We start from the raw sequence: 25,460 nt of genomic DNA, 5'->3' as shown, positions 1-25,460 counted from the left end.
TATTTTTAATGATTTATTTGTTAAACAAATTTAATTGTATCTTATACTCAGTCTGACATACGTCCAATTATATCTTTACAATATATCTAACAACCAAAAATCTGCCCAACTTGACATACAAAATCAACATCTACCAAATTAATAAATATTCATGTTCTAATACTCGTTAGAACATAAACACGCTATTAAATTAAAATTGGGAGCGAGTAACGATAATAATATTTATGTAGACATTCCGAAAGCACTATTCATTGAATATGTCCAATGTTTACAAATAACTAATATAAGCGCTATATCACAGCTCACAATTAACTATTTTTACTGCACTAAGGGATTTCCAAAATACCTTTCTTTTTCAAAAGAAGTCATAAATTTTAAATATGCAACATTTGTGCTAGAATATCTATTTGTTAACATTTCCTTTAAATTTTGTATCTTAATGTACCTTTGAAAATTGCAAGAATAGAACACTTAATTAATTTTGATCTCATATAATTGTCCATTATTTATTTAATTAGCACATCAGAGTAGAAGAAGTAGACGTTTTTAATAATAATAAAAAAAGAATTAACTATCAACATCAATATAATTGTACATGTCTGAACAAATATCCCTTAGCATATTTCTATAAATAGAGACAACAGAAGTCACAACATCTAAATTATGCCAATTTTTAATTTTCATCAATTTACAAACAGTCTTACAAACTCGAAACACCTATCCAAAGGCAAATTCTGTCTCAATTATTGACTTAATATCATTTTTTTTATTGTCAAAAATGCGGTAAAGTCACTATGTAGAAAGATCTGCCTTTAGTCTATTGTATTATAGTAAGTATATAATGTAATATGAAGCATTAATTATATCCAACAAATTTCGTTTCCGAACAATGTGTAGACGATTAAAAGTGTATAGAGAAGTCAAAGAGCCCATGTAAACATATTATAAGAATTTATTAATAATATATAGTCAACTATGTATGCATGAAATTTTAAATTTTATTTCGAACGATTTCGTAAGGGCTGGACTTTCGATTTCGATTCGCTGCAAGACTAGAAAACTAATGACTAATATTAAAACTTGCGAGTAAGTAGGCGGCCTATTTGGATAGGAATTCTTACTTCCAAATAACCATAGTGTTCAAACTCTTTTTCGTTTTTACTAAATCTACTAAGAAACATATATGTATACACTCAGTATGTTATCACTTAACAATAACAAGGTTAGGTTGTCCAACAAGATTTCTCCATAACCAATAAAAAAGTATTGTATAAAAAAGAATTATTACAATATACAATAAAAATCAACAATATCATATGTTTAAAAATATATAAATCTATCAATACAAAATGTGAACCAAATGTAACATGTGTGTGCCAATTTAAAAATATATCTCAAGTGAAAGACAATACGAATACACTTTTATTAGAAGAAACTTATCATAGACAACAAACCGTAGCCATCTAGATCAAACATTGGTGTATCCAAATGTTCTGGCCATAGACAAAACTGGATGCTACAAACTAACAATGGCTTCTATAACCTCCTGCGACTAAACAGTCACATTTAGTCGTCTACATGACTAATGCCTTCGACATCGAGTGTGGATCAGCTCTAATTGTTCACAGGCCAGCGGCTAAGTGTTCTCATAGAAAGAGCTATTGAAGTGTGTCGTGAGCAGATACACTACGGCTTCGTATGTTGACATCATGATCGCTGTGTTCGGTATTTGGCGTACCAGTTGGGTGCCTAAGCCTCTGTAAATAAAAAGGGAGACATCAATTTTGCATTTGCAGCTTTGCATTTTAGCAAATTTGTAAATGGTACACACTGGTATACATGCATTAAAGTATTATATTATTACATGATTTAAAACCACTATTTCTAGACAGTCTAGACAGTTCAGTCTATATATATAAAATTGTCGTGTTACAATGTTACTAAGTACTCCCAGAAAGCAGCTGGACCTATTTTTATGACATATTGGGTATATATGTGTGCATATCGGGTATATATGTGTGTATATCGGGTAGGTCTGAGAATAGGCCAACACCTATTTTTCATAACCCCCTAAATGATAAGAGTAAAGCAGAATAGCGTTTGTATCATACAAAAACAAAGAATCCATACTTTATCAATAATCAAAATTATTAAATGTTTATTTATTAATCTTAGATAAAATATCAGGTTAATATAAATAATCGTTTTTAATCATAACAAAAATATATTTCCAAATAATAATTTATTATAATTATCACACATACCTATACACTCCACGGTAGCCCTCCTCCATCCACACCGTGTGTAGGGTCTGCCAGAACTTGCGGTATTTGTCGCCTTCTTCTCTTAGCCGTGTTCTTGCCACCTCTGAAATTGAAACATTATCATTATGTTATCTATTAGCATTAATTCATTTTACAGTCAATGCAGTCCCCACATGAGTTGGTAGGTGACACACCATTAACATAAATATTAATGTTAATTAATCTTTGTAAAAAAATAATTGCTTTAATTATTATAAAATGTTTGTTGTAAGTTTATCGATTATTAAACGGAGGACAAATAATACCGATTACCGGCGACCTTTCCGTAATCCTGACTCCTCAGCATTTAAAGCGAAATTGTTCAAGAGATTCTGAAGATATCGATTGATTGATTGATTGCTCAATTAGGAGAAAGGATTGATTGCTCAATTAGGAGTAAGGTTTTTTAGTACACTGGTCTTTATATTTAAGGACAAAGTGTTATTAAAAGTTTTAAAATCTAAAATATTCCAAACGCCTTTGTGAACTCTACAGTTAGAAAAAAATTTCTAACAGGCGAATACAATAGACTTTGAACATAACCGTAACGAAATAAAATGCTGATTTGAAATCATCTCTTTTTGGCAGACACAGTATGAAATTATGACTTAAATAAATGAATTTATCTCCCTTGATGTAACTAACATAATTTTTTATACAACCACTTAAATATAAGTATTTAGTTGGTGACCTTTAAGTCTTATGTAATGAATTGTATTTGTGTATATATATATGTTATCAAAAACGTGTAAGTGTGTCAACTCACAGATTGCAAACGATAACACGTCCTAGAAACGTTTTTTCTTACAATATCTTAGTAATGATTGATTCACATTATGTCAAGATATTAAGGTTTGTTTTGTGTAACCGTTAAATTATTATTATTACACTACTACGATTTACGATTAATAACAACTAAACAACTAGGCTAAAAAAATGTGGGCTTTTTGTGTTTTGTAAATTCCGACTTTAATTCATCTACACAAGGTTAAATTTATTTTGGTGTGTATTGATCAATGACTAAGATCATTACTTGTATTACCGATCTCTTATGGGTTACTGAGGTGGTGGGTCGCGTGGTGTTAAGCTACCGCATAATAAACATTACGTTGCCAGTCTGTACAGTATAGTAGACAGGATTAGGAAATGATTTTCGATAGGACTGGGAGCGATGAGGAAAAGGATACTTATATTACTTCGCTCATCGTACAAAACATAAAGGATCATCGCAATCGCAATAAAGATTGTGGTACCTTCCCGGTCAGGACTGATCCCATTTGTGGCGAAGCGTTCTTGGCTTCCATTTTTTAAATATGTAGGCCATAATGGCGTGGTCAGGCAGAACACACTGACGACTCGTTATAACACGTAACTATGCGGTAATTTTGCGATAAAAGGCGCGCCAGCACTAGTAGAACTTGACGTGGGGGGCATTTGTTATTTTATTTTAGAGTCCGTCTGAATTAATGTGAAAATTACTTTAACGCGACGCTCTTATGTCTATTGGCTGTGTCAAAGCATTTTGCTGTAATTAACAGATATTATGTGTATGAAACTGAGAGGAAGGCACTGTCTTCTGAGATACAGGTAATAATTAATAGTTCAGGAGGCAGAGCTTTGTTGTGAATTGAATATCTGACATAGCTAATAAATTTATTAAGTTTGACGGTCTAACTCGACGTCGCGCTATGACGCCGAATTGTGTAGTACCACACGCTAACAGCTGTGTCAGATGGAACGCGCTCTGACGCGCTGAGTCGCGCTAACGGTATATTACGAAAACTTGCATTTTACACAATTCCGTTGGCATTAAGCGACTAAATTATTAGCGATTACGCCCTCTCTAGCCCCTTGCTCACCGTGCGGGTACGCGATGCAGGAGGCGACGGTCTTGGAGAAGGCGCCGGCGGCCATGAACTCGAGGAAGTCGCGCGGCGAGCGCGCGTCGGGCGCCGCGCCGTCCGCGCGCCGCGCCGCCGCCAGCCGCGCCTTCACGCCCTCGTACAACACGAAGTGCACCACCGTCTCGCTGATGCCCATGTACGACGCGGTTATGCCCTTGTAGAAGCCCTTGATGCCCTGCGGGACCGGTTTGCCGGGTTAACTCTTCAGCTCTGCAGGCCTTTTGGTGAGGATCTTTTGGGTATGGGACATACTACCGTAACATTTATGATTTGATTACTAAAATTCTATGTGACAATATTCTAAGCGAAAATATGTATTGTGCCTGTGACTGCTCAAATCCATTGAGAGCCTATGCCCTACGCTTTAAAAGCTCTACCTAATTGATTGACGAAAATGTGGCATTTTAATTTTTTTCAGCAGAAAACATACTTATAAATCTTCGTGTCGACAAGGCAGCCAAGCCAGAACAGTAGACCCATTCAATTATTATCTGATATAGAATCAATTTTTCCATACCAATCCAAATCAAATTTCCAATTTCCATTCGTTCCCCACACGCATTTATCCGTCTAAAAATACCCAAAATATGTGGAGTACCTTATTACTAACGCGCGTCACACACGACGTTGGCCATACTCACGTGTTTCGCATATATCCTTTTGATACACTCGAGCGCCGTCACATTCTGGCCGTCGAGCTGCAGGCGAGTCTTCACGAACCATATCGGATTGGTCATTGTACACGAGACGAATCCTGAAATAGAATCGGTCATTTTGTTTGTTGTTGTTTACCGTCGTATTGCGGAAATTATGTTGTCGGACTGACATCATCTGCAGAGTGCGTGGTAAGATTAATTATATTCAGATTTGGTGATAGTGATTCATATGTACAGAGCCAAGTTTGGGAAGGGCAAACAGAATTAAGGGATTTTGTTTGTCCTTCCTTGTTTGCTATAATTCGGTGCTACAAAGCAATAAAAAAATATGAAACATTTGTTTCTAGAAACATAATGATAAAAGTAACTCCTCTAAAATTATTGCCCGTGACTTCGCTCGCGTAGTATAGGAGGAACATGGGAAGGAAATGTTTTACCTTGGTAAAACATAGCCTACAAACGTAGCCTATAAGAAAAACAATCAAACACGGTTTCGCATGAATCATAATTTTGTTAGATTATATATCTAACAGATTTTTATTTTATATACACATTTCGTTTTCTTACTGACCATATTTTTTTGTCCACTAATTTCGATTCTGATCAAATATCTATCTATGCACGTAACGTCCACTGCAGTATTTATACAACTTTCGAATATTTTCCGCTAGCGTTCGTTTTAATACGTAACTTTCCTTATTTCTGAGCACTTACAATATAATTAATGATAAATCTGTACTATTGAATGGAGAAAAATACATAAATAGATCTGCACGTCCGCGTATTCAATTGGTTATTACGTTTTCACCCCTGAACGGTATTTATATATTATTAATATTGGTATAGATTCGTTGAAAATTATGATGATGAGTGTAAATTAATGAAACCTTTGTGGTTGTGGGTTTGAGAATGTTTATATGGAGTGTTTTTGTGGCAGTAAGTAATAAAAATATATCAAAAGTATGTAATCCCGAATACGACAAAAGACACGGAATAAAAGGAAAATAAATTAATAGTATTTGCATATACGGCTGATAAACTGTATTTTATAACATAATTCTTTGTTGGAACACTAAATTGTCATTTCGAGCGGAAGCCAGCAGTTTTTATGATGGAGGAAGAGCTATGTTAAATGCATCTGTATTGACCTTGATTCCAGTACACGTTGACGAAAGCGAGAATTCGCATTTAATTTGTTCGTTATATTTATTTTTTATGTAGTTGTATTTTGCTATTTATATATCGTTCGAGATCACGACCCAATGTCATGTTTTCTAATCTTTGCTTGCTCGTATTATTTGTTTTTGCCTTATCTAATTTTAATATTACAAACTATTAATATTTTATTCGACTTTTTTTTATTTACATTTGATGTTGAAAAGATGGCCATCTTACCAGAAGCTTCAATATTAAACTTCCGATTAACATAGTGAGATAGGATTTGTACATATTTTAAGATTTAAATCCTATTAGTTCTAGCAGTGTTATCGTGTATCCCCCCCATCGGTTTCAAGCCTTGTCGTGGCGGGAAGGCTCAGTAGCTCAGATTGCACTCAGGCACTCTGAGTGAAGCTAATTGGACGCGGAGGGGCTAGACGGCCGGTCAGTGGTCTGAGAGACTCGACCGACCCGACGGCCAGGGGTCCTTATAGCTGGCTGGCTGGTTGGCTGGCTGGCCTGAAGGCTGGCTGGCTGGAACCGGCTGGTAATCCGGTAGGCTCGCTGGCTGGATGGTGTACCGGCTGGCAGCCTGACTGGAACCGGCTGCCCCACCGGTTGGCTGGCTGGCTGGCTGGCTGTAATGCCGGCTGGCCGGCTGCCTAGAACCGGCTGGTTACCCGGCTGGCTGCCTAGCTGGCTGGCTGGCTAGCTAGGATCCCCCGAGGGGCCAGGTTTGGCTCTGGTGCCGTTGAGATGCGGCGAGGGATGGCGGCCAGTGGTCGCGGCCTGGCGGTTTCCGCTGGGCAACAATGGGGCTGGAGGTTGATTGGGTCTAGTTTGACTCAATCCGCCTGACTGGCAGGGTGCCGCACTTGTGCGGCGGTGGATGGCGGCCAGAGGCCGCGTGCGATGTGTTTGCTGGTAGTCTTACTACCAGCATAGTTTGGCGGGATCCCGACGCGTCGCATTGGTGACGTGCGGTGAGTCCTTGCAGGGCGTGGGGCGACGGCTGTCCTCCGACGGCCGTCTGCCAACTCGTAATCCGGTCCGTGGAGCCGGACCGAGGGCCGCCACCTCCATGTTGTGATGTGGGGGCTGCGAGGGAAACCTCTATAAAAGTGCGCCGGAGGACCCCCCACGTGTACCACACATTAGGATGGCCTTTCGGCGTGCGCCCTCCGGTCGGACGGTGCAGGGGCCGGGGGTTTGGGGAACGCCGATGGTGGAGCGGGGAACAATCCATCGTTGGCGAGCGGGCGGCGTAAGCTTGTGTTCCAGCTTACGTCGCCTCGGGGTGGTCAACCAAGCGGAGGGCCTGGAAACGGGCAACTGCTGGGCGGGACACGCGGTAGAGTACAATGTGTTCCCGCAGTCCCGTCTAAAGCAGCGCGTCGGAACACAGTGGGGTTTTAGTCGGTAGGAATCCGACATAACCCACGGCTCCTTCCCCGGGTGCCGTGGGTATCTTATGCAAGATTTCCCCACTTAAAAAAAAAAAAAAAAAAGTGTTATCGTGTATGAGCTATTTTTAGTAGAAACTGTACTATTAAGAGTAGAATATACAAGTCCTACCTTGACGTATTTCTAACAATCTTGTTTAATATAACTCATGGTTGAGTTTGAGCTGATTACTAATTCACAATATGTATCGATACTATCTATAATACTATTGAAACGGAAAAGATTTGTATTTTTGTACATAACGAACTGAAACTACTCTATCGATGTTAAAAAGTCTTTTAGTATTTCAAAGCTAACCTTTAGACCTCTCTTTGTGTCAAACCGCGAAGCAAGTTTAAAGTGTACGCTAAACTTATTTATATAAATATATTATGCAACTCACCAGCTGCGCTAGCTGCCGACAGATGAACTATGGGCGTGTCCGGCGGTATGTGCTGGTTGAGGATAGCTTTAGCCTGCGAGTACGTGCAGAAGTAGATGGCTCTCGAGGGCGCTACGCCCACGATGTTCGGCCCTAAGCCCTTGAACAGCGCCCGGGTGCCTTCGTTCTTTACAATGTGTCTGAAATGCGAATCGATGCTTAAGTTAAGCGCACCTAGGCGTATTTATGTCAAGTCATATTAAAATCAAAGTCGAGTATTATTAAGTGCGTATTTAATGTAAACTGCGCGACATTATTGAAATAAAAATAGGTAGATACTTTATGTTGTTTTTCATACATTTCCATGCCATCATAGCAATAGGACATTTCATATAATTGTAGGTACGTACTCGATATTAATATTTAAGGACGTTTACAATGACAAAAACATAAAGGAACTATTTAACGAGAAACACTAATATTTTTACAGATTTCATATACACAATACACGTATAAACACCAGGTATAATACCGATAGTTTTAAAGTTTTGTTTATAATTTTACAACGAGAGTCGGTAAAACAGTTGCAATTAATTATCTTAAAGAATCATTAATACGATTATAAACGTATCGACGCTTTAAGGCTGATTAACGTTATCTTAAATGGAAGGAATTCAAAGATTCAAGTCGTCTATTTCTTCCTGATAAGATAAAGGGAAAGGGTAATATGAACTGTGTGATATGATAACCTAGTTGCATTACAATTTGTCATAATACAATGTAGTTTAGCAATTCAGTAGATAATTTACATCTAGCCTTATCTATTGTTCTTTATGTTGCTTGCGGGTGACATCATGTAAGTATACAGTGAATGCTCTTTCAGTATTTACTTTACAAATTAGAACACGCCGTAGAAAATATATGTAGTAATTGCATCATATACACATATTCCGAATTGTCTTCACGTATTCACGGACACTTCAATAATTAATACAAAATACATACTGAAATAATAAACACCATAGTAACAGACGATATTAAAAAGAGAACTCTTTTTGCAACAGTCGTTTGTTTTAATAAACACTCACCACCTTGCAATTAAGATAGGTGAATAACGTAACTGATAATGATTTGTAAATAAACCGTACTATGACGTAAATGAATTGAATATAAGATAACTGAATGTAAACAGTACTAAAATATATTTAAACCGACATTGGGTCGCATCGCCGTGACCCCTTGGCACTCGTATTTGGCTTCGAAAGCGTATAATATATTGCACGCTTGCCTGTCGTGTGATTTTCTCTTCATGGTTTATCCTTTTAGAGATATACCTTTTTAGTAATACAAATTAATTATTATATCACATCTGCTGGCAGCGGAGCCCGTGTAGTCAAAGGAAATTCGGATGGGAAAGAGATATTTCACCGCGGTACTCTCTACCCTCCTTACTATCTCCATACACTAATGTCACATAATATAATTCCAGTATATACGTGTATAATCTATGATATAATTGTTCCGTCGCAACGTGAAAGAAAACAAGACAAACAAAAACACTTTCCCGTTTAAAAGATTAGCAAGGATTATGGATGCGAAGGCATGTTATTTAGAAGTTTATTCTTGCATTTTATAGCAATACTAAATGCGCCTGATGAAATGCACCCAAAAGTCACTTCATTGCCGTCAATAACGTTTTTAATTCCATTTCATAAAAACAGGCGACGTGCCCTTGAAAGCCTGCTTTAATAAGCCAAAAAACAAATTAAATCCACACGCACCTACGTATCCAATGTACGCTTTTATACATACTAGCTGTGACCCGCGGTTGAAACCGCGTAAGTCCGTATCCCGTAGGAATATCGGTATAAAAAGTGCCTATGTGTTATTTCAGTTGTCCAGCTATCTACGAAGCAAAATAGTATTATTATTCACCAATAGATGTCAGGAATAAAAAAACACGAATAAAACACGAATATGACATTTTCTAAAAAAAATTTCCTAGCTAGATCGATTTATCGCCCCCGAAACCCCCTATATACTAAATTTGATGAAAATCGTTGGAGCCGATTCCGAGATTCCAATTTTATATATATATATATATATATATATACACAAGAATTGCTCGTTTAAAGGTATAAGATACATTTATATACTGCATCATGAATCTATTAGATTGTCTGTACAAATGTTGGCAAAGAAAATCATAGAAGACTCAAAAGTGTTTCCAATTATACGCAAATCAGCGCAACAACCTTTAACACATGAAGCCTGTTTACTGGAACGTTACAGATCGCAATACAGTCGGCACAAATGAAGCAGAATATTGTTATAGTTATTAACCATAATTATAACAATATTCTGCTGCATTATTATAACCATAAAAAAATAAATTTTAGAGAAAATTCGATGTTTTAATAGCATACATTCTCGATTCTTAGTTATCCATCAAATATCAATACTTTTAGGGAACTTTTGAGTTGCATACTTAAGACTTATATTGGAAAAAAGAATGGAAAATTGTAATCGCTCCAAAAATTCGAATAATTTGCTTTTTATTGAGCTATACACTGTGCATCATGATGAATTTGCAACATTGTTGTCATATATATCTCGATGTCGATAACATAAACTGAACTGAGAAATTTTGAAAGAATAGAAAAAATTTCTCATTTATAAAGCATTTCAATGCTATAAAACTAAAAAAAAAAAAAAAAAAAATAAACTGAACTGATCAGTTAAGCCAATATTTTCTAGTGTTTCATTTACGCGAGTATTATACATTTAGAAATCAAAGACTTTTTTTTATAACGGATTTCAAACGCGATTTATATCATACCTATATATAAATAACGTTTAAAATCCGTTAAAAAGTTTTTAATTTTCATCAGTTAACGCAACCACGTACTATCTATTTAATAATATGTGGTGATGATTGCTAAGGCACAGTAACTGCCTAATTAAAGTATATATATGACCTCTCCAGTACCGTACAGCAGAAACGGATATGCTTCGTAATGGAAACGTCTACCCGGTAACAAGTATTTATACAGGGTGATGGAAAACATCGCGTCAATCATCACTGTGCTAACACAATAATATTGTTGTTTTAAAAATCGCGAATCTGTCTCACGCCTGTCTCGCGTGATACTATGCGGGGGCAAGTAATCTCTTATCTATTAGCGTGCAAGTGATAACAACCTACGGATACGAGCGGTTACAACTCCTCGGGTATAATTAAACAATGTGTTTCAATATTGCCTCTAACGTCGATAGCTTGAGCCAATGTTATCTGACCGTATTATATTTATGCACACAATTACTGCATCGTAAACACATAGCGTACAAAGTATGTGCATTCGTTTGGACAACTTTTTAATGCTTGTTAAACATTTTCCGATATTCGTTAGAACGCAATTAACAGATGGCTTATAATAAAATGTCACGTAAACGCTATGAAGGTATTGGTGTGTAAAATCGGAGAATTATGTTCGACTCAATCCGTTTTAATTTGTAACAATTGTTGCACTACGTCTAAAACCACTATGCAATTGCAAGATTATGTCTTAACCATAAATAACTACTCTATGGCTTGCATTAGGCATTTAGAAACATATAAATAAGATTCAAAAACTATAAGAACACAATTATATCTATTACATAATAGTTTTATCACTCGAAGTATAGAACACGTTAGTTAAATACTGTTCGATCAATATTGCCTAGCGTCAGTTTCCATCGAGCCGAATGAGTAAATATCAAACAGAATCTGGTTATAATGTAATGATAAATAACAACAAAATAAATATTCAGTCACGATTCAATACATGATAATCAAGCTCTAACACGCCATGGCAACGCTCCAAAATCAAAGTTTACATATAAATTAGGCATGTGCCTACACTATATACTTGTATTTCACGAGCACATTATAATCGACCGCGAAAAACTTGTTATAAAACATTTTCAGTACGGAGCCGCATCATTTTATGATTTTATAAATGCATTTATCAATCGCTAGATGGATTACTCGAGTGCTTTTATCCTCCCATTGTCGTAAATAGAGATAAAAGTATCTTGATTGTTGGATATAAATTCATAAATAACATTTTTAGTTTATATAACGTAATTGTCCTTTCAATTGTTAAATGAGTTCCGTACATTGGTTAATTGCGATGTATTGCAGTCGGCAATTTATAATCTCAAGATTAAAGTAGGCAATTAAAAGAACATAAGTATTAATTTTACACCGACGTACTAATAAGATTTTAATATTTTTTTCCCCGAAATAATATTCTAGAATGTACTGTACAAAGTATCTATTTCAATCTCACATTTATCTTACAAATAGTTTTAGGTTTAGCTACTCGAATGTAGGTGTAGGTGTCTGATCGTCTTTCTATAAAAGAAATCCCCGACGTTCCTGAGGTAGTATGAGTCACTTCACAATGGGACTAAATGATAACAATTTCCTATTAAACACAAAAGGACGTCAGATCGTCAGACGTCGATTGAAAATCCACGGAATTTTGAAAAGCGAAATAAACAGTCGTTGAAAATAGCTAATACAGGCACACATACAAACTCTCAAGAATGACGCAAATTGCTATTTTGACATAACAAAGCGTTCAATTAAATATAAACAACAATAGCTAGTGTAAACAGAGCTTATGCAATGAAATAATAAACATCGTACGTTCACGTTTCTCCCACAGCTCCGGCTATATTTAATCATCCCCACACTATAAGTCTGTGCCTTGACTTATGCGTTTCTGTATACAACTATTTATAATATTTTATTATTAAAGCAATCTCTAATATGCGAGAGTTAAAGTAGGTATGCGTATGTCAGTCGTAGGGATAAAACATTTGTACAATAACATTTTAATTTTCAGTCTATTCTACCACATGGAGTTCAAATGATCACTGTATTTGTGACTGGTTGATTGATGAATGTTAATAAATCGCAAAATTTGTACTAGCTGGAGTTAATAATAAGTATTTTATTTTAATACATTAATGCAAGCGGAGACAAATCTAACAAAGCCAAAACAACAACAAAAGACCACTCAGCCGGTCTTGAGTTACAAGCAGTTTAACTAACACGACTTTCTATTATCTACATTCTAAAACTACACCAATAATACAATGCTGAAACAGTTTGTTTGTTTGAACGCCAAAAATTCCTACAACTGCATCTAATTTCAAATGTATGTTGTGTGTCGTCAGTTATTCAAATTCTCTTTCTTTGACGAAGAATATAGTAATATTATACAAAAGATATATTACAAGCCATTCTTCGGAAGGTACTCGCGTCCTAGAATAGACTTAATATTAACTCATGCTTCAGACTACGGAAGCTCAATATTGGTTGACTAGGTTACTCAATATTGCATTAATATCACTCGCAAGTTACAATGTAACCCTTCTTGCAATGATTTAACATTTGAATAATAAACTTGTCTTCGCAGTCTAGATAGTATCAAGTATGTGCATGTATGCACTGATCAATAATATTGGTTTTATACCGAATCATGAGAACCATTTTGACATGGCTACTAAGTACATATTATTTTGTAGTGTAATTTCATTTACTATGCAAACTATAATTTTAATATGTTAATAAAAAAACACACTAGAAACACGCTTCATAGAATCAACCGAATTGTCTCACTTGTTCTTGTACAGAGTAAAAACACGATCAGACGGGTTATTTAAACCTGGTGAACTTTATGTATTGACACCGATCCTTTATATGTGTACAAAGTGTGAATTAAATCTGTCCATTTAAAGAGAGAGTCAAAATGGATATCTATAGTCGGTCGTCGGTTACATCCAAACATACATGTGAAGCTAATAAAGACGTGCATTTTAAACATAGTAGTGACTCAGAATGGTTCGATGCCTCATTTATCGATATAGCATATATCTGTATGTAATATTTTATTCAAAATTAAACATTATCTTCATGGCTCACACAATGACTAAATGTAGGATGGGTATAAGTTATTTAATTAAGAACGATGGAAATCATTTGTGGGTCACTAACACGCTAGACATGAAAATGAATTATTATGAGCAAATGGCGTGAATGGCTCAACATTAGCCGGTCCATACGGGCATATCATGTCTCAACTATCATTTTACTCTACAAACAGCATAAAATGTATACAACTAGGAAGAACTACATTGACCAATTCGTCTCATACATTAATTACCAACTCATCCACCAAAACGACATCTACGCAAGCAGGGACCCAAGTCTGCTAATTTAAATATGCTTCAATTGTGTCACAATCGTTAAATATTTATGATCAATGGTATTCAATTGAAACACTATCGAATCCAATCGAATCACGCCTAAATTGCCATAGGAAACATGTTTTGGGACATTTTCGTTGGCAGCTACTACGGCTTTACCCATCCACCGAGCGCCAGCTCGTCAGCTGCAGCTTATGAGGATTCACTGCAAAACTCTCTCTAAGCGCTATATACGTTATCGATCGGGAGGACATGACTGACTAGAAGTAATATCTGGCTTGTATACTACTGTCACTTAAATTTTAATGGTGTGTCATTTAACTAAAACATAAGACTTGGTCCCCAGCTAAACTGTTGAAACATTACAGCCGTTCGCATAGTTGTCGTTTTGACACTAAATAGAGAAATAAAGCGGCCATTCACACCGCGACTTAAGCGACTATAATAAATATGCAACTCACCCACAGTCATTCTCACCTGATGCACTGTATAAGGCTCATCCGCGGCGGCGGTCTCGCGTGCCCTGCGCGCGCGCACTGCTGCACCTGGTAATTGTACGACATCAGCATGCGATCTGCTTGCTTGCTGTACGCGAACATCGCGCCCATCGTACGTCTGTAGCCCCATTTGGCCTCCTGTATTATACGGCCGATTAATATAAACGGGCCTCCATTTAATGCCAATTCGATGCGGCCGATAAATTTCACCAAATTCTCAATAGTATATCCCAAGTAAAATCATTGTTATGTTAATAATTTACGGATAATTATATAAGTATGGCAACCTTATAAATTTGTTCGAAATCCTATCACTAAATTTAAAAAAATACCGTAGAATTCGCACGTAATTAAGGATGTGTACTTAACACAATAATAGAAAGAGGTATATCTATCTACTGAGTTATGTATACAGTCATTTATCCACTTCAATCATAACAATAGACAAATAATTGAGTGTGAGCTGTTTTAACTTTGTTTTTATAAATTATTTTGGTATTATTTGGCATCATCATTGCATCATTAAATTGCGTGTAATATATAAACTATTGACGAAAATATATTTAAAGAACAATCACATGATTGTAACGAAACCCTTATAAATGTTGTGCAATAGGAATTCCACAAATGGTATGCTTCGGAGTAAGCTAGATGGGTGGATGTACTCTGAAACTTAAGAAAATCTTATGCAATCCGCAATATTCAAAACCTATATAATATACGATTACAGGTATTGGGATTTAGTCATAAAAGATTCTAAATTATCAAATATACAGTGTTAAGAATGCAATGCTGGCTCAGTGGTTATAACCTCGGACATCAATAGATAATCGGGCGTTCAAGACCAGACGAGAATGCAAGAAATAATTCGATTTTTCAATCTATCTGCACATTATCTTGCCACTGAGCAAAATGGTGAAAGAATATACCGTCAGGAAACAGGCAAGTCAAAGACTAATCCGCAATTGGTGACAGTGTGGATGGTGGATTATGTTCTGAAACCTCATTGGAGGCCAGTGTCTCTGGAGTGTAAACACATATGAGCTGATAATGATGATGATCATAAATTATCGAAGATCAAACTTATGTGATAAAGAACGTATAATCATTTAACGAAATACACTCCTTTGAATCAGATGAAAAGTTAAATGTATTTAAAAAGCATTTTCAGTTTTTTAGTTTTTTATTTTAATTAATTGTTTAACTAGTTTCAAGAAATAATTATATACGTAACAACAATTCCTTAAATTTTTTTATAAAATACTATTAGATTTTAAACCAGAATAATATATTGTGTACGTGCGAGTAATAAAATAGATCCTCAATATAAGCAAAAACTTAATAACAGTTATAATTTAATATCGACTAAATCATACCTAAACTGAATAAAAAAGTTATCGAGTTAACCCATTTAGTAACATTTAATTTCTAGTTAGTAACTGCAATCAAGTTGACATGTCTCTGCTTATCACCCGTTATTTTAGTAACGGGCATAACAATGGAAAGTTACGTAGACCGTTTTCATCAATATGTCCTACAATAATTATTAATACCATTACGTCTATGATTATTTTCATCTGCAAATCAAATCACCTACTTACTGAATTTAGGGTCTGTTTAAGTACTATAGAGAAAATTATAAGTACTATCAAGAAAAGTTGAAATTCTATCAATAATACGTACGGAGATTCTGATACTGCATCCAATAAGATATAATGCTCATACAAAATATAAATTAAAACTGTATCGACAAAATTTCGAATAAAAGTAAAATCACAGTATAATGAAACGTTAAAAACCTTCCTTCACGTGAGGTTTGCTTGATGCATACTATTAACAATTTAGTTATGAGTAAGTAACTAACTAACCTAACCCAACCTACCTTATGTTAATTCCTATCAATGATTCGAATGTATTTTCAGAATTCCTCCTGAAAGGACAATGTACAAATATAATTATAACATTATTTGAATTTAGAACACTTATAAATGTGCGTTCCAATTCGTATCACTCGATTAACCACGTGAGCGTTGAATTTATTATTAAGATGCAATGATAATAGTGCTATAGCTATAAACTACATAGGTACTAAAGAAATTCCTAAAATACATTCTTGAGGATGTAAATATGTCGATGAAAGGCGCTATTTATATTTATTACAACGACGTTGTATTACAATTCTTAAAATTTAGCAAAGATGAAACTTGAAAGAGCAATGCGTCTCCGAGTTCTATTTTACAAAAATAAATGCTTGCTCTAGTATTGAACACGAGACTTTTTGTATCTTTTTTTTAAACGATTTCGTCATTAATTTAAGTGGATCGCTAAGATTCGATTAATTTATATGTAGATCAATTATATAGGGAAATATGTGCTTACTAGTATAAAATAGAGATCACTAGAATTACTATTAGAAATAACTACATAGAAATGTTAAGATAATGTGCACTTTATTAGGTGTCAATAAGAACGTTATATCCGATAGAGCTGTTTTACAAACTCTTAACCCACTATCACTACAAAATGTGCTATAAACTGACGTATTGAAAAAACAAGCCAAGACCTTGCAATGGAGCATAACAAAAGGACAATTGAATAGGATGTATATAATATTATAAGTAAAACGAAGCACGGAAAAATATGATTACGACTAAATATATTGACCTCAAGAAAATACATCTGTTTAGAGATAACGTGCAATAAAACCCAGCACATGTTAAATTATTAATTATTTCTGGTGATAATTTTTGTGTGAATAAAAATTCTCTTTTTAAAGCAGCTTCCACATAGAAGATCCGTCAAGAGATTTTTGTTTTAAATGTTTTTAATTATTAACTTAATAAATCTTACGCTATACAAGTAGTTCATGAAAACCGGACACATGAAAAGTATCTCACATAAAATAGCTTAATCTTTGATCATACAATGTGGCCACCAAGTACCATCTACGCCGTATCTAATTGCCTACAGCGTATGAGAAAACTTGCGATATGAGTTATTTGTAGCGTGACCTTGGAACTCCGTTAGTTTTATACAACTTGACATTGGCGAAGGTTATCCGAGCGACATGATGCCTCATCGATAGGACGCCTAAAAGCGGAGTGAAAGTCTAATTTGTCTTTTTAGCACAATATTTACATTCGCGAAACATGTCGCTAATACATCATCGTCTCTGGAAAGATATGCCATAAATAAACTTACGCGTCTTTAATTAACATTTAAGATTAAAGGAAAAGTACCTACTTGAAGAAGGATTCAAAAAAAAATCACGTTTTATCCATGTAGATAATATAATAACTGGTTTTGCACGAATCGATCTAGTTTTACGATATCTGCAATATGATAATTGCAATGCGCAAAAAGTTAAGTACCAAATACACGAAAGTGAATTTCAATAGACTTCACTGACTAAAAAGCTGCCTTCGGAAACGTACCAAGCCAATTACATGGTACCATCCTGTTATATTATTAGTACGTTCGCGTGAGAATTTATGTGTTAATATAATTTTTCATAACACCATGTACATTTTAACGTAGTATTTTCAGGAAAATATTGGCATCGTTAGCTGATACACAGTGGTGGAATGAAATAATAATTGATAAATAAATAATTAAAAATAGCCGCGTTGTTACAATAAAAAAGATTTCTGCGCAATAACATTTCAAGCGCAACTTAGTAACGGGTCAAGTGTCTGAATAGTAAAAATACATGCTTCGCAATGAAGTATCATTTGATAAGCAGGAAGAAAAAGTTTTTAGTCTGTATTTCATGTAAAAAGTTAAATCATTTACAGGAAAATTGCGCACTTCATCGATTCAAAGTTAATTTATAATATCGATAAATAATTTTAAATGACACATGTACCTACCTACTTGAAGTTTTTTATAAAAATCGTATTTTTTTTTGGATTCGAAGTATCTTTCTGTTGAATTATCTTTAATTTATTACTCGTATACGAATTAAGAAATTATAAATAATTTTGCTTTCGAAAATCGCTTTTAAGACTTTATAGTTATTAATTGATTGCAAAGCATATAAATTAAAAATTATAATCACCACATTTTTATATTTCACCCATTAATCCAAAGTGAAACTACTGATATAGTTGAGTACCTTTTTTCCACCTACTTAGCACAAAGACTCCATGAAAAAAAAAAAAAAACTAACATTCGATGTTAAAGTTGATCTTAAAAACGAATGCATTATGCCTCTTAGACGAAAAGTAAAACGCATTTCGTATCAACTTTCGATAAGATGTATGCTTAATGCGTATCAATTACCTACGCTATAAATAAACATCCTTGACACACCACACCGTTTGTTGGATGTAATTTTCTTGTTTACAATTCTCAATAGGTTTGTTTTGATTATATCAGGGAAATGCATTCAGCATTTATGTGAACATTTTATGGAATATTATAGTTTACATTATTATTTTTAATCCTATATGTCCTTTAAAATACGAATTGATCTCCCGCGCCCCCATATAGCGCAGATGCAAAATTGCTTCTGTTTCAGTGATCGATTTCCTTTACGGACAAGTGATGGTCATCAGGATTTTGTTATCTGCCAGAACGAGATATTGTTCTTGTCCTCACCGGCAACTGAACCTAGGACCCCACGGTTATAACTCCTGTATCGAGGAGGTCAAAATTGATTAAAACAAGAAGTATATAAAAATTTTAGATTATCTTTACATCCAATAGCAAGTCAAAGTCAAAGACAATAAATTAATATCTAGAACAAAATACTGAACCGTCATTTATTGTTATGTTCAGATATCTGAGTAATCAGAGTGCAATCAAGAAAGATGATATCAAACTGATAAATATTGTATAAAACTAAAGTCAAGGTGTAACCACTGGAATTGCAAACAGCTATTGAGAAAACTAGTTTCTCAATATATTATTTTACTGCGCCATATCAAACACACAAAAATAATTCGGTATTTGTTAGACATGCTTAAAAGCGTATCAACATTCAGTTTATTATTAATAGATACATTTTACGTGATAATTTGCATCTGTATATATTATATATATTATGAACTTATTAACTTATACTTAAAAAAATAACATATTTACTTTTCAGACAAACACATATTATATTTGCTTTAAATTACATTCTGTGATTGCTTTTTCTTAGCTGTCAGATATTTTGAAATGATTAAACTATCGTCACAATTTACATTCTGACGATAGTTTAATTATTTTCGTGAGAAGTATTTTTGACTTCAAATATTCGTTTCCATATTATACATTACATATGTGCCATGGGCGGACCATGGCACAGTAGTCTAGTCATTGAGGGCATTTCTGTTTAAACGTATAAAAAAAGAATTTACGAAAATTAGCTTTTCGCTATATCTCGACACATCTCCATCTTTCTGATTTTTTCTATTGTATTAAATTTGTTGCATTATGGTTATGAAGCATATTATAATGGAAAATCAGAACATGACCGCCTCCCTAATACAGTGGTTAAAGCATGAGCAAGAACCGAGAGATCCTGGGCACGATTCCCGGTGGGAACGCATAAAAAATATCTCGTTCTGGCGGGACACAGAAGGCTGATCACCTACTTGTCCATAATGAAAGAAGATATCGCATGTTAGATTATGTTATAAATCAGTTTTAACAATCTCACGGCGACACAAATAACGAATGTCTATTAAACTTTGGCCTAGCGAAAGCACAACACATACACCAGACATTTATAATATATTTGCTAGTAATAATACTGTACATTCAACAATATAATCATCCGAACGCTGCATGTCCGACACTTTGGCGGCAGTGGTGCAAATACCTCACCAATACCTAATCACTAATATGTTTTCTTTGACTCGGTGCCAAAAATTTACTATCTATAATTCATATTGACAGGCGAGAGGTGTAAGTACGTTTGTAAGAAACGTTGAAACATAAGTGAACATAGTTAATCAGACATTAAAAGTTTGTGTACTACAATTTGATTAACGACTTAGTTTCTTTACTCTATCCATGAAATATATGCGATATGTCCGTAATTTATTGCCAAGTAAATTTATTGTTTGATCCAGAACTTGGCGTTTAGAAGCACCATCTGCTGATTATTATTTATGTATGTATTGTCGACCTCTTGAGAACTGTTCAATTACTAAGCCAAAAGCTATGATAAATAACACTGAGGTCACGTGTCCCAATGTGACGGTATGGGGACGATGAACTATCCATCTGGTTCACTGATCCATTTTCTTTTCGAACAATTAGATGATCAGCATTCTGTGTCCTGCCAGAGCTAGAGTCACAAATTCTTCAGATTTCTAAGCGTCAGACGTAATATATATTTATTAGATACCAGTTACCACTTAACAATAGCATTGATCTATCTCTAATCCAGAGTCGAGTGCACTTTATTGGTACACATAACTATTCAAACTCATATCATCGAGTGTTTACAGGATACTCAAAACCTGTATATCATAAGTAGGCTCAATTCCCTCTTAAAGCTCAATGATATAATCCTCATACGGATTAATAATGATATGTGTGTAATGTGAAACAAGGCCCACATTTCTAACGCTCTAAAAACCTGTTCACTAAAATAATTCCTGTTCGATAAAAAATATGTAAAGACAGTTATAACGAAACGCTGTATTTTTAGCGTTCTGCGTTTCTGCTTGGGTTGTTCCACTTTTCGTTTACTAGCTATTTTGTGTTGACTGTTGTCCCAGATTTATAATAATACTGGACTAATGAAGGTTGCCTTTTGTCTAAGATGATAAAACGAAGTTTCTGCGAGCTCGCTATTTTCTAGAGAACTATCGCATAATGGCTTAAATCACTTCACATTTTTCTGTGGTTGTATTCTTAATTTCAAAACTTGCTTGAATTTTCATTTTTAATAAGAAAATTGTAATGAAGACATATTTTAAACGTAATAAAATAGACAATTATTAACAATAGCTTTATAAATTAATGTAGACATGCGGATTGTGAGTTTTTTATACAAACGTTGCTCTTTACATGAATTCAATCTCGCGTTTCAAGTATTGCGTAGGCGATCCATTTTGAGATACTAATAAAATATGAGCCACAAACAACATGGCCGACCGCGAACCTGATATTCTAAATATGTTATTTACCTATGATATTCTTAATATTACTGCGCATAAATATTCGATGACATATACTTAAACATTGAACATAATTACAGCTAAGTAAATCAACTTCAGTGATTCACAATTACATAATAACTGCATTGTAGCTACTGCGTACGCGCATCGTAATTGAAGCTTAGATACACGCCTCCGCGTATCATTTTGTTTCTATAAATAACTTGAATAACAACGAGAAACCTTCTTTGCTATTTATTTGCAATAGTTGAATGAATACTTAATGGGGTACGTATTCCTTTTAAGTAATTTAATTTCTCTCATCGAGGCGGTTATATAAAAGTATATATAATATAAAAGTATTCTTCAATTTATGAGAATATTCATGAGTAAAAAAAGGTTTAAACTTATAACTAATAGGTAGTTCAAATTATTTTATTTTTATGTCATTATTGACAATAATAATTAACATAGTTATGTGACCGAAATTTTTTGATTTTTTTTTCAAAGTTACCTCAAGCAACACGACTAGATTTATGGAACGATGTCGTATTCTAATTTGTTTCGATGGTAAATGAATAGTTTATCATAATATCCTGTAATTTAACATGCAACATGGCATGTAAGAGGCTTATTTCAGACATAAATGAGGCTAATAATTTCCTGTTTTATTGTCAATTTAAGTTAAACACCATTGATTTTATTTGACCTTATAATTCATACAAGCTTGATTTATGTATATTTAATTACAATTCTTTTTCAATACAATATTATTTTGTTATTATTATTGCACTCTGTTAATTAACAGAATATTTCAGTCAAGGCGGTTATATTTAAACTTCAATGTCATTAAATAAAACCTACAGTAAATAAGTAATTGAAAGGAAACTGAAGCTAAATTTACTAAAGCATCCATTATGGTCTACGGCAATAAAAATAACGATTGTATTGTAGACTGTAGAAGTTTTATGGTCTTATTTCATTGATTAATATCTTGTTCACAGCTGATTTGAATACAGCAAAGAAGACTGGCGATCTTACTTAGGATCTCGTTAAAAACATACAGTATCTATATGAATATAACAATTAAAATTCGCTTCTACATGATAACAGAGATATTGTGAGAGAAATGTAAGTAAAAGTAAAGATATTTTACTCAGGTTCAATGAATAGTTTCATCCATTTGATTTCTTCTTATTTATAACATTTCTTAATAGGGATCTATTAGACATATAGTAAACACATTATTGGTTTTTTCAAGACATGTTTACCCATAAAATCAGGCGTTGATTTTGATGAATTTTACATATATTATGATTTCTGTAACATTTAGGGTCTGGTCTATTTTCCGTCTCCAAGTTGTAAGTTAAGTATGTTATGTACCAACATTTTAAAAATTAAATTTATTTATGAAAAGTTAAAATCATTTTATATCATTTTTCTCAATAAGGGTGCCATACTTATCTAAATTGTTAAGTTCATTGTTAAATTCTATAAATGTTATTGAAAACAAAGAAATCCCCATAAAGATTGTTCCATTATTTGAACTTTTAGTTCCTATATTGATCACATTACTTATACCCTATAGAATTTTAACAAAAATCAACTATTCCTGTTCTATACCAATAAAGATTGTGAAACTTAACATATAGTTATTATAATTATTTTCTTATGGTATTTATTAAAACCATCAAATTCAATGTGTAATACCCAATATTCAGTATTATTAAAACATTACAGTAATATATAAATATTTATAAACTATATTCAATGGTATGAAATTTAATAAATATTTTACCTGGTGCTTCGGTATTTTAGAACATACTCTTCTGGAATTAGATGCGTTTGATGGTGGTGGGGTTGGAGGGGGAATCCCGACACCCTTTGATGACTGAAGACGTGTTTTGACCACTTCAAGAGGACATGTAACTACTGCCCCGGCTGTACCTGCTATCCTGTAAAAAAAAATTAAATTGATATCATAATTAAAATTCTTTAATATTTAAATATTTTGTCAGGTCATGAAAACCTTCCATATTTATTATTAAATAACTGATAGGTATTAATGATAAATATCCAGTTTGACATAGAATAATAATTTTGTAAGTATCTACCATATTCTTATTAAACTGTACAATTTATGTATAGCATTGCTAAAATGACCCCAAAAATAACTTTTTTTTGTAAGGTTTTTAGTTGATAGCGGCTATCTAAAAAAAATATGTTTTGGTTTCAATTGCCTTGTTATGAAGAACTTCAATAAATACAACATTAAAAACAATTTGGTTTTTTTACACTTTATTTAGTTGGTTGGGTTATGTTATATTAAAGCCGCCATATTAAAAGCCTCCTTGGTACAGTGCTTAACGCAAGAGCATAGAACCAAGGAATCCTAGAGTTTGAGTCGGGCAGAGGGCTGATCACTTACTTATTCATTAAAAAGAAAATCAATCAGTGAACCAGATGTAAATACCATCTGCCTCAAACCCTACTAGAGGACAACAGGACTTCACTTTTTTTATGGCACACTAACAATATAATAAATAATGCAATACAATAATAATTACTATATCTTAGAAATGTCTGATATTTTTAACCTTATTTTTAAATGAAGGTATTTTCCTGTATTACATGTGAACATTAAATCTGTTTTTATTTAATTTTTTTTTTGTTGTATAGGAATATACATCAAGTACTAGAATACTTAAAAGTATTCAATTTAGTGAAAGATCTAAGGTAATCCTAATATATATAACGTAATCTTATTGGTAATTAGAATATTTCAAAATATTTTTAGGTTATAAACTTAAATTAGACTATTAAAAATTATAAAATAGATATGTTACATCTAACTATATAATTTATCAGCTGCAGATGGATACTTAAAAGAATATTAATAAATACACAGTCCTACTTTCCTAAATATATTTACAAACTTATTATCTACCAATTGATTAAATTTCTTTGGCTAGATATGTAGAGATAAAAAAGAGTTCACTAATTCTTACTGAAAACATTTTTATTGATGTAATTTTATATAAATTATTTTATGATATAATAATTATTTTCCTTACTTTAGATACAGATTTAATTTTAACTAACCTATATTCGTTACAAAATCATCTACACCATGTTTGATATGAGATTTCACGTATAAACACTTTCATTTTGGTGTCTTATATGAACAAGTTTAAGTTTAGTTAATAGTTTGAATTTTAAATAATATATTGCAGGAAAATATGCGCTATTAATAAACGACAAAATAATTGTTTGCCTACAGCTAAACAGAAGTTGAACCTTGAGCCGAGCACATGTACTCATATCTGATTATAATACAATACCAATTTGGCAAAAGTTATACAACGAAAGGACGAATAAGTGTTCATAATTAATCAATAACAACATACCCTCCAGCCACAAGGTGAATTGCTGTATCCCTTTGAGACATTTTAGCGCCACCGGAATAACAACATGACTGCAAATTGCAAAGTCTAAAAATAAACAAATGCACCACTACCACTTATAGCAACGTCTGCACAAGAAACAATATTACAAGTATTAAACCTTAACTTCACTTTTACTTATCAGTAAATATTATAAGTATTAATTGATCTCAACTGTTTGTATTGGATCAAAAAATTTACAACAACACGTTCACCGTATAACGCATACGAGACAAATTTACTGTGGCCCGTGATGAAAACGCTCGGCGTAGGCATCCAACAACACAAACATAGCGACCGTGAATGGTCTACGATT

The 25,460-nt window shown here is 33.8% G+C and overlaps 1 protein-coding gene across 2 annotated transcripts; it reads right to left on the bottom strand.

The window, feature by feature from the left end:
- Window positions 1-25,460, bottom strand: LOC119840265 (mitochondrial carrier protein Rim2). Of its 2 annotated transcripts, none has more exons than XM_038366789.1 (8): window positions 25,109-25,460; window positions 23,500-23,656; window positions 14,585-14,652; window positions 7,868-8,046; window positions 4,849-4,961; window positions 4,163-4,382; window positions 2,265-2,367; window positions 1-1,757 (listed from the first exon to the last, which is right to left on the bottom strand). In XM_038366789.1, exons 1-8 carry the CDS (start codon window positions 25,147-25,149, stop codon window positions 1,637-1,639), a joined length of 1,002 nt encoding a protein of 333 aa, XP_038222717.1. In that variant the 5' UTR covers window positions 25,150-25,460; the 3' UTR covers window positions 1-1,636. The 2 variants fall into 2 exon arrangements, with proteins under 2 accessions (XP_038222717.1, XP_038222715.1); XM_038366787.1 differs by having other exon boundaries at window positions 14,585-14,742; window positions 25,109-25,459.

This window comes from Zerene cesonia, chromosome 5 (assembly GCF_012273895.1).
Source record: "Zerene cesonia ecotype Mississippi chromosome 5, Zerene_cesonia_1.1, whole genome shotgun sequence".
Taxonomy (NCBI): Eukaryota; Metazoa; Arthropoda; class Insecta; order Lepidoptera; family Pieridae; genus Zerene; species Zerene cesonia.
The sequence above is the reverse complement of the archived record's forward strand: the minus strand, read 5'-3'. Positions and strand labels throughout refer to the sequence as shown.

What these genes read in the sequence shown, in the direction of transcription:
- LOC119840265 (XM_038366787.1), bottom strand. Translation starts at nt 25,149, where the DNA reads ATGTCTCAAAGGGATACAGCAATTCACCTTGTGGCTGGAGG. An exon ending in CTAAAATACCGAAGCACCAG is followed by an intron (nt 14,743 to 23,499) that starts GTAAAATATTTA and finishes CGTATAATACAG; the next exon opens with GAGGCCAAATGGGGCTACAG. An exon ending in GTCGGCAGCTAGCGCAGCTG is followed by an intron (nt 4,962 to 7,867) that starts GTGAGTTGCATA and finishes ATTCTATTTCAG; the next exon opens with GATTCGTCTCGTGTACAATG.